This window comes from Zeugodacus cucurbitae, chromosome 3 (genome assembly GCF_028554725.1).
Source record: "Zeugodacus cucurbitae isolate PBARC_wt_2022May chromosome 3, idZeuCucr1.2, whole genome shotgun sequence".
Classification (NCBI taxonomy): domain Eukaryota; kingdom Metazoa; phylum Arthropoda; class Insecta; order Diptera; family Tephritidae; genus Zeugodacus; species Zeugodacus cucurbitae.
Genome location: NC_071668.1, coordinates 1,407,445 through 1,417,250, shown reverse-complemented (window position 1 = coordinate 1,417,250; position 9,806 = coordinate 1,407,445). Strand labels below are relative to the sequence as shown.

Sequence of the window (9,806 nt, the reverse complement as noted above, 5' to 3'; positions counted from 1 at the left end):
GCTGTTTTTTATTTCCGAAATGGTAAGTTTTTATTAAATTACATTAAAAAGTAAATTTTAATATACATATTCAGGCAATGTGGAAATTAAAAAAAATGTGAAAATTGAAAAGTCAGTACACCACATATCGAATTGAAAGTGAATTTGCTAGAAATTAACTCGGAAATGAACTACAGAACCTGTCTGATTGACATGTTTATGATTCGGTAAGTTGAAAAGGCATAAGAACATTTATACCATCGATAGTTTTCATATTCACACTGACAACCTGTCACAAAGATTATACATATTTACTGTTTACACTGGTCTGTTCTAAACACATCACATTAAATCGTTGGTTAGACTTGAAGAAATTGAACTGAAAATTAAAAAAAAGAAATGTATGCAAATTAATATTTCTCGTTTTACATTACTTTTTCTTGAACGATAACTACTATTTTAGTAGGTATATCAGATAGAATATCATTTATATCAGATTTTGAGCCAACTAAAGCAACTAAATTCATTTAAATGTGTATTTTTCTAGATATCTTCTGGTATATTAAACAAAAATACCCGCATTAATATTCGAACAAAGCATTTTAAATTTGCTGAATTCTAACAAGCATCGAACGGAACCAAACATTGACAGTTTGACAATCGCTGTATTATAGAAGTTTATGAGTGACTGAAATAAGTAGCAGAGATGTCAGCAGCCACACAATTTTCGCATTTTTCAAAGGCAAAAAAAGTATTTAAATCGTGCAAATTCTTAATGAATTATAGTTTCTGAACAATTTTTGAATATTGAGTGAAAGATTTGATAGGTTTTTGTAAAAAGAACTATTCGATTACACAGTGAAAACTACCAGTGAAATTGGTGTGGTCGAAGATTTTACGTAGTTAACCGAGGAAGAGTTCGTGCGTATGCGTAAGCAAAAAAGGGAGAAAGGATAACATTTCACAGGTAAATTACTACCACATTTGTTTAAATGATTCAACAAAACATAGACCATTTTAAAATATATTGTGTGGAGTTACTAAAAGCATACAAATTCATTGAAATGTGCATATTTTTGTGAAGATATTAATAATTGAAAATGGTGCTCGCCACACGAAATCAATTGACATTCGTCAATTTAAAGTGTGTTGCCACCATATTAAGAATTCGCAATAAAAATCTCCTCATTTTACCCAAGCATAGACATTTAATATAGAATGTGTGATCATACTAATGTCATGTTTACTCATGTGGGGTTTCTTAAATAATGTGGGTATACATTTTTTAGTTATACAATGTTTAAATATGTATTTTATGTATATATTTAAATAATGTAAAGAAAAACTAATTTTGCTCAGAAAACGGAACAAATTGACTTGAGGTAAAGTACACAAAATAAATACGGACAATAGAAGATAACAAGGTTAATCGATGTAAAATAGTCAAATTTAATTTTTCTCTTCCCGGTTATTAGATGACACCGATTAAATGATTACGATAATAGTTATTGTTAGTTTATTTTTATAAATGCAGAGAAGGTAGATAATTAGATAAATCTGTTAAAAAATCCCTTGAAATTTTCATTTGACCAAAGGTGGCAACACTAACATAAACGAAACGCTTTCAGCAGAGGGGTTGAGTATATTTAACAGCTCAGCAGGTTGAGAACTGACCGAATGATTGCCTGTGTCTATCCGTGTCTGGGTTTCCCAACATCATCTGCAAGTGCCCAGTCGTGCATAGTCCCAGAAATAATTATGTTCTTTTCTTAAATAGTGCGGCAGAAAATATCTTTGAGCATTCTTCAAGTGACAGCAGTGTGTCGTATATCAAAACTATAAAAAGAAACAAACATAGCATACATACAATGGATGTAGGAGAAATAATTCAAACAGCTGATGGACCTCCACAAACAATAAGTTCAGAATTAATAAAAAATTCTACTGAATCAACAAGCAATATTCCTCCAAGTTGTGGCCAAATTGGGGAAAGTGAAACAACTTCTGGATCAGCTATACCATTAAATAATAGCAAAACTCTAAAACGTTGTTTGAGTGTACCAATTTTACGCGCTGGTCCTTCATTCACATCAATGACCACTCGAGCTGCTGCTGCAGCTATGGCGATGCGTGGAGTTGGAAATACAGCTAATTCTGTGGGTGGAAGCAATCCAAAAGAGGCACTATCAACACCAACAAAACATCAAACATTTAACAAGCGTGAGCCCGTTGTTGATGTATCAACTGTAAACAACTTTGGACATAATATACACATTGGAATACCACGTTCAAATCCTTCCTCCAGGTATATATTTCTTTTTACGCTTAATGCGTGGAATATACATTAAAATTTGATATATATATATTTGGTCTCATTAATTATAGGGAAGTTTCGCCGGCGCCAGTGTTCAACATATTTGCACCACGTGCCCGTCGTTACTCGGCCAGTTACACACCTCATGGAGCAGCTGGCGTAGCAGGCAACTCAAATGCAGCAAGTGGATTGCCGCTTTGTCTCACTCCACGTGTCTCCCAGTTGAGACAAGAGGAATGTGTCGACATGTTGAATACGCGCGAAGCAAATCATGAACGTGAACTACATAGTGCCATGCAAATGTCCCAAAGTTGGGAGGACTTAACTCTGGTTGCTGAAAATTGGTCTTGTAAATCAGAGGACTTAAGTAATCCACTCCAGGTTTCCTTACCATCTGGGGTCACAAGTTGTTCGAGTCCAAGCCCCACAAAGTATGATTCTTAAATCGATATTGAAAATAGTATTTTATAACGTTTCTCTTATTTACAGTAATCGAGCTGGAATGCGGCTCCCATATGGCTTGTCACCATCACCAACAAGACGCACTTTCGCTACTAGGCGATCAATGTCACCCATAGCTATGCGGCCATCGCAATTAGGGCCTGTTAAGCGCAAGTTTGAGTTGGATGAAGGTAGTACAGGAAGTAATTGGAATGTGTACTCCCAACCACCATTGAAGAAAATATTTACGGAGAGGTAGACATTTACTAATTCTATAATATGTCAACTGTTCTAATCTGCATATGTTTAAATTAATTTTTTCAGTCGTGGTTCTTCACCAGTTTGCCAATCCCCTTCCTCAATATGCCCCAGTCCGGATTCTGGTACATACGATGGGCGAATAACACCAAAACTATTCATATCCAAGCTGTGCACCAATAATACAAACAACAATTCAGCATGTTCATCACCGAGCAGCAGCGTCAGTGGTGGGATCATCGACTCAACAACTACCTCAGGGATATGCTCCTCTGGCTCTTCAACGGCTTCCTCCATATCTGGTGGCAGCGAGCCAATGTGCATTGGGAATGTGGGAATGGATGAAGGCATTTCGGTGGCAGAAAGTAACGAAAAACATAGAATTAACAGAATTTCAACAACCAGTGCTTCCTCTCGAAGCAGCATTGACACAAATACAGCTGGTGAAGTGCAAGCAATGGCCACCGATATGCAGGATGATGCCACACTATTGGATGACATGAAGAGTGAGACATCGTCCATCGGGGGGTGCTCCAGCATCAGCATCGAGTCATCTTCCTGCGACAGCGCCTCCAAGGCTGCTGCAAGCTTCCTTAATAGACTGAACGTTGATGATATTAGCACAAGTCCGCTGGCTGTACAAAAAAGCTACTACATCAACAAACAGGGCTCGACTGGTAACAAAAAGTTCATCGTTAGCAGTGTAAGCAGCGAACCAACCGAAAGTATTAACGTAACTAGTACCAACGTTAACTCCTCTACACTAACCGTAAACTCATCGGACATTGTGTCTTCAGCATGCACAAACGGACCGTAAATCAGTGAGATATTGTTTGTTTGCACAATAAATTAAGTTAATAATTAATCAGAGGAGGATTTCTAAACTTGTTTTTAGTTTTCTCCATTCGTATTTTGCCCTCGATATTACACAAGTAGTTGGCTAGAAAGTACTAGGATTATAGAGAAAAAAGTTCGATGTTAAGTTGACATAGATATATTTGCCCGCCATCATTTATTGTTATCAACTCATTTTTGTAGAGTTTAGTTATCCCTTCTAATTCATGTCATAGTCCATTTACTGTAAATTTATTTTGTCTATAAGTCAGACTGCGCGTATTTGGCAGTCATTTCATTTCACTTTCATTTAGTAGTTATACTGTTATTTTTAAGTCTGTAATGTATGTATATGTATATAAATTATAATAATTTATGTAAACAAAAAGTGGATTTCACTAATTAATGATATGAAGAAAATTGTTTCTTTTTTGTTTGGTTTATATTTGATATCTGATTTATGAATATATTTATTAATTTACGTCACACCCTGATTAACAATATGTGATTGTTTTTGTAAAATAAACTAAATGATCAATCGCACATTGGTTAGTTGGTTTTTGGTTAGAGGAAAGATTTCGACTGAATGGATCCGTTATGACGAATACTTAAGTTAATTCTATTATTATCTTCGGACTTGTTATTAACGTGTAGCTCTTATAACAATTTTGGTTTATACTTTCGAGTTGAAAAAAGTTAAAAAAAAGTTGCGATATTTGCAGAATATGACACTTTAAATATGTTAGAGGATTATGCGTAAAGTATCCCTTGAGTTACTGTTTGTAACTTTTAAGAACTAATAAATTAAAAACAATTATAAATTCAATAAAATATGTGTACTTTATTTTATAAAGAATTTGCAATATCATGGTATACATGTAAACGTGGTATAAATATACATATTTCTATAAAATATACACTATCATTAATTTTTATACCAAAAAGGTTTTTTTTTTGTTTTTGAGAATCACAAGTGTTTTTCATGTTTCAATTTCAAGTAACAACATTCGAGACTGTTTATAGAGAAAGAGCGTATACTATGAAAGCTGTAGGCCCAACAATTTAAGGAACATGGGAGTAAAAAAAGATAAACTAATAGTATATCTAAGTAAAAAATAAAATAATGTTTATGCTCTACTGAGAACTTATTGCACTAAATTTGGATTAAATATTTAAGAAATTGCATGCGGATTTTCGACTTTACAATCAAATTGTCTCAGACACAAATTATTCATAATTTTTTTTATCAAAAGTCACTACGTTGCTTTAGCTGCATTTCTCGAAATCCATAGCTGTATTTTATACTCTATACCTTATCATATGTAATCTCATAATACTTTTACTTTTTCTTGGGGATAATATTTTGTATAAATACGAAATTAAATACTAAAATGGAATGTCACTGGAATACTATGAAAAAAAAAGTTCCATTCATAAACGATCTCTGCTTTAAGAAGCATAAATGTTAAACTAAACGCTCATCACTCGGTAAAACAGTAATTTGTAATAATACATTCATATCGAAAAGCTTAAGTACTTAACTCCTTATATACAATATTCTAAAAAATGTGGACTTAACAGGCGTTTGTTGCCTGGAGACAGATTAATACGCTGGGTATTAACATTTATGTAGATCAACGCTATATAACGGCATGTGCAAGTGAACATATATTGTATGGTCAAATCACTTTTGGAAGAAATACAAGGATTAATTAAAGCACGTAGCACGTTGCAATGCTGTTTCGCGCAATTCTTCCTTGCAAGCGCCCACATGCTCAATTAATTCATCGCGCTGCTCAAAGGTCTTTTTGCAGATATAGCATTCGTAGAGGTACACCATGGGATCGTGTTCCTTCAAGTGTTTGGTATACAACTCGATTTCTGTGAAGCGTTGCTTACACTCGCAGCACTCTAGCCAATCTTCGTTTGACGAGTCCTCTTCGTTTGAATCGTAGCTGCTGTCACAATGTGTTCTTGCTTTCTTTTGTGGACTGGACACGGTACTAGAAGAGCTCAATTGTTGCTGATCAAAATTCATGTCGTCATCATCGTCGTCATCTTCCTCGTTTGCATGCGTTTTCTTATGTTCGCTGTATTCCAAGTAGTCGCGATATTTTCTTGGGCAATGTAGACATTTATAATAGCGATCGCGTTGATGTGTCGCCATGTGTTTCTTTAGGGTTGAGTATTCTCGAAACGGTTTGCGGCATTTATTGCAAGAAAATGGTTTTTCGCCCGTATGTATCATGAAGTGGCGCTTCAGATTGTGCCGCGTACCAAACGGCCGCTGACACAGTGGACAGGGAAATTCTCTGCGTGTTACAACACCTAACTGATTATAGTTGGGTCGATGAACCACAGGAATATTGTCCAGCAACAACTGAGTGCTACTTGGTGTGGTTTTATTGACTGTAATCGGTGCATTTATCGGCACCAAAGACGGCATATCTGAGCTGAGTAAAGGTGTAGAATTCGAGCGTTTCAGTGAAGAGGCGGAATGTTCAATATCTTGTGTAGACTTTTCTTTAACTTTTTGTTCGTTGTTGTTGCTTATCGTAGTCGAGTTTTCAATTAAGGTATCTCCCGTTGCTGCTGAGGCATCATGAAAGCTCTCAGCAGACAGCACAGGTCTTGCAATGAGTGGCGGCGGTGGTAGAGGTGGGGTGGGCAACGATGGTGTTTGTGGTTTGTCTGGCGAAGAAGACGGTGACGCGGAAAGTTGCGGTCGCATTGCGGCTGTTATTGCGCTCGTCTTCGAATCGCAGTCATTGCAACGTGTTGAATCTTGAATCATGGGCGGCTTAACACGACAAACCATGCACACGAAATTCGCTTCGTTTGAATGTCGGCGGCGATGTTTCTTCAGGTCGCTGAACTCACGAAACCTCCGATCGCACATATCGCAACCAAATGGACGTTCACCTGTGATGGCAAAGAGAAAACCTCAATGAAATCATCGAAGTCAATTCTATACGTACTTCTGTAGACTAGTGTAAAAATTTGATGTACAGTGTATTGTTTGTTTCGTACAGTATGTAATTCTTATTAAAAATATATCTTCTCTATATTTCACCACGTGTACCAACAACACAAATTGTATTCTATATTAAAAAAATCTTTTTTATGTTCTCACCTGTGTGTATCATCATGTGTCTTCTCAAATTATAACTTGATTGCACTTTTTTGCCACATAAATAACATTCGAAAAATTGTCGACCCTTTTCACGTCTATCTAAATCTTCCCAATTCAATTCTAGTACTTTTTCGGGCTTATCGATGAACTCGATGTTTTCATCATCTGAATTGAGAACAACAACTTCGTTGCTGGAAACATTTATACCCGCCTTCCCAATGCCGGATTCTTTCACGACGTCATTGATGTCATCATCGTCGCATTTCAATTCACAACTAACAGCTGCAGCGGCGAATGATAGCTCATCATCGTCGTCATCGCTATTAAATCCCACCAGAGTCACTTCATTTTCCGTATTCTCTTGCTCGGGTTCAGAGTCACTGCTATCTGAGAGTTCAATATGCGCAATGATACGTTCCTTGGAGAGTTCGATTTTTTTGTGAGGAGTCAATTTCGTCGACTTTTTTGTAAACGACGGACTCTTCGGAATAAGGCTAATGCATGGAGATTTGAGTCTGGCTCTACATTTCTCTTTCCTGATGGTAGATGAATTTAAATCTGACAAGGCAATGTGCTGAACATCAGTTTGTACATCATTTTTAAGAGTGTTGTTTTCTACTTCATTCATTATTTGTCGTAGCTCCTCTCGGTCATCTTCATCATCTAAATCAATAATTTCATATACGACTTGATTATCTTTTGTTTTAGGCTCGGATTCTTTTGAACAGTTCGTAGAGCTTCTTCTCTTTTTCTGTAAAGCACATTCTCGACCAATTTTCATTAACAAGCCTTTTATTTTAGTATCTTCTATCGAGATAAAATTTTCTTCAGGCTCTTGATATTCGTAGTGTGTATTTAAATCCGCCACTGAACCATTTTCAGAAATCTCCTCTGAAGAAGCAAATTGGAATGTCAATGGGGGAGGATGAATGTTAGGTGCCTGCAGTAGTGGTGGGGGTTGTGGTAGTTGCGCCGTGACAGCTGAATGCGACGCATTCGGCGGTGTGCCATATGTACTACAACAAGCAGGCAAGTTAGTTGAGCAGCAGGAAGGAGGTCTTTGCATGGAAACTTCGTACGTAATGTCGCGGCGTCCTTGCTGATCCCATGGTATGCTAAATATTTCAATTCCCTGTTGGCCAGTTGGGATATTGCAGCAGTCCAATGATTTTGGATAATTCAAAGATGGTCTTTTAGTTGGTACACGCGGTACGGCTTGAACAGCGATCGACGGTAATGATGGTGGTGAGCCATAATTTATGTTTGATTGTGAAGGCAAACGCACGAGTGTTGGTGGGGCTGTTGTTGCAGACGCTGGCAATGTTGCATGTTGTTGAGTTAGTTGATGATGATGGTCAACGACTTTTAGGGTCGAGTGCGTGGTATTATTGCCGTGTGTGGGTACAGATGGTGAGCATTTTAATTTCATGAGAATTTCCATTTCGTATTTTATATTCTAAGAGTGTGTATGTACTAACGCCAACTAAAAATGGAGTAGAGTAATTTTGATACGGAATATTCTAAAAAATATTTCTATAAAAACATGTATTTTGCTTTGAATTTCTTACCAGCAAACGTGATTTCCGTTTTGAGTTTATAAGCGCTTCTATTTATACGACCACAGTAATACGTTTCTTCATTGTTACCCTTTTTAATTTACCCGTGCGATTTACTGGCTTCGCCTTTGCCACATTTGATGATGCCGTCTATGAACTCGTCTTTTTTGTTGCACGAAGGCAAATTCTTTGCCTTCTGTTGATGTTGAACGTAGATTCTTTTCACGACTGCAGACTACGCTAGTCTCGATCTCGAGGCTGAATCACCCAAGCAGCACGAACTCAGGCAATAAAAAACAAAACTTCACCGTCTACAAACCGAAACCACTCACGTAGTAAGCTCAGTTTTTGTTGTTTTATTAATGCTTTCGATATTGTTTTTTCCGTGAAGATTTTACCTGTGCCCACTGATTCAAGCACTGCCAGCATATAGCCAATGCCATTGCGTGCTAACTTGTTTTTCTTCAGGCGATGATATGCGAACGAAAATTCAAAGAAAAATATATATAAAAGAGTGGCGAAATAAAAATATTAAAGGAAAAATAAAAAAACTCACTACTGCCACAACAATTTTCTTGCCGCGCAGCGTGCGTCAAACAAACGGGGCAAAACCAAACAACCACTGAACGTAAAAATCCGTATCACAGTGGAGCTCTGCCAAGGCAAAAACCGAGCGACGAACCGCACAGTGCGAGCAATGCTCGATCTTTATACACCCCCTACCGTTTCGCTCCAGTGCTCCAGTTGAAACAATTGGCGCCGACAATTGGTCCCCTTTCACACTTCTTTTCCATGCACCGACAAATCCAGTTTATCTTTTAATTGAAATCTTGCTTCTCGGATATCTTGCGTTGCTCCTTCAAGATTAGTGTACGACTTACACATCAAATGCGTATAAAAAGTTATACATGTCAAATGTATAGTATTATATTAAAGAATTTCAACAAATTTAATTCATTCAACAATCACAAATGTTTTTATTTACACTACTATCACTTTTGAGTCGGCTGTTTCACTCCACATAAAACTAACAATTGGGAATTTAGGTTTTGATTTATTTTGCGCTCTGGAAAGCAACTGGAAAATTTCTCTTGTTGTTTTCATTCAAAATTACGTGTTTACTAAAAATATAACTTTTCAGTGGCAAAGAATTCTCACAGAGTGCTTCTGAGCACAATAATATTTATTTGTTTATTCAATGAACAAAAAACAATAGAAATGTTGTATTACAGTTGAAATAAAGAAATATTCGCCAGGGCTCGTAACTCTCGGCTCCCAAGAGTTCTTAGTA

General features: G+C 36.8%; 2 protein-coding genes across 4 annotated transcripts; one reads left to right on the top strand and one right to left on the bottom strand.

The window, feature by feature from the left end:
• The first annotated feature begins 634 nt into the window (after positions 1-634).
• Positions 635-5,231, top strand: Znf467_1 (uncharacterized). Of its 2 annotated transcripts, none has more exons than XM_011180282.3 (5): positions 635-946; positions 1,757-2,284; positions 2,365-2,724; positions 2,783-2,989; positions 3,059-5,231. In XM_011180282.3, exons 2-5 carry the CDS (start codon positions 1,848-1,850, stop codon positions 3,807-3,809), a joined length of 1,755 nt encoding a protein of 584 aa, XP_011178584.2. In that variant the 5' UTR covers positions 635-946; positions 1,757-1,847; the 3' UTR covers positions 3,810-5,231. The 2 variants fall into 2 exon arrangements, with proteins under 2 accessions (XP_011178584.2, XP_054083790.1); XM_054227815.1 differs by having other exon boundaries at positions 1,575-2,284.
• Positions 3,854-9,640, bottom strand: LOC105209714 (transcription factor E4F1). Of its 2 annotated transcripts, none has more exons than XM_011180284.3 (4): positions 9,072-9,640; positions 8,528-8,977; positions 6,960-8,442; positions 3,854-6,748 (listed from the first exon to the last, which is right to left on the bottom strand). In XM_011180284.3, the coding sequence occupies exons 3-4, from the start codon at positions 8,398-8,400 to the stop codon at positions 5,535-5,537; spliced, it is 2,655 nt and encodes an 884-aa protein (XP_011178586.2). In that variant the 5' UTR covers positions 8,401-8,442; positions 8,528-8,977; positions 9,072-9,640; the 3' UTR covers positions 3,854-5,534. The 2 variants fall into 2 exon arrangements, with proteins under 2 accessions (XP_011178586.2, XP_011178587.2); XM_011180285.3 differs by having other exon boundaries at positions 9,239-9,640.
• Positions 9,641-9,806: the final 166 nt, after the last annotated feature.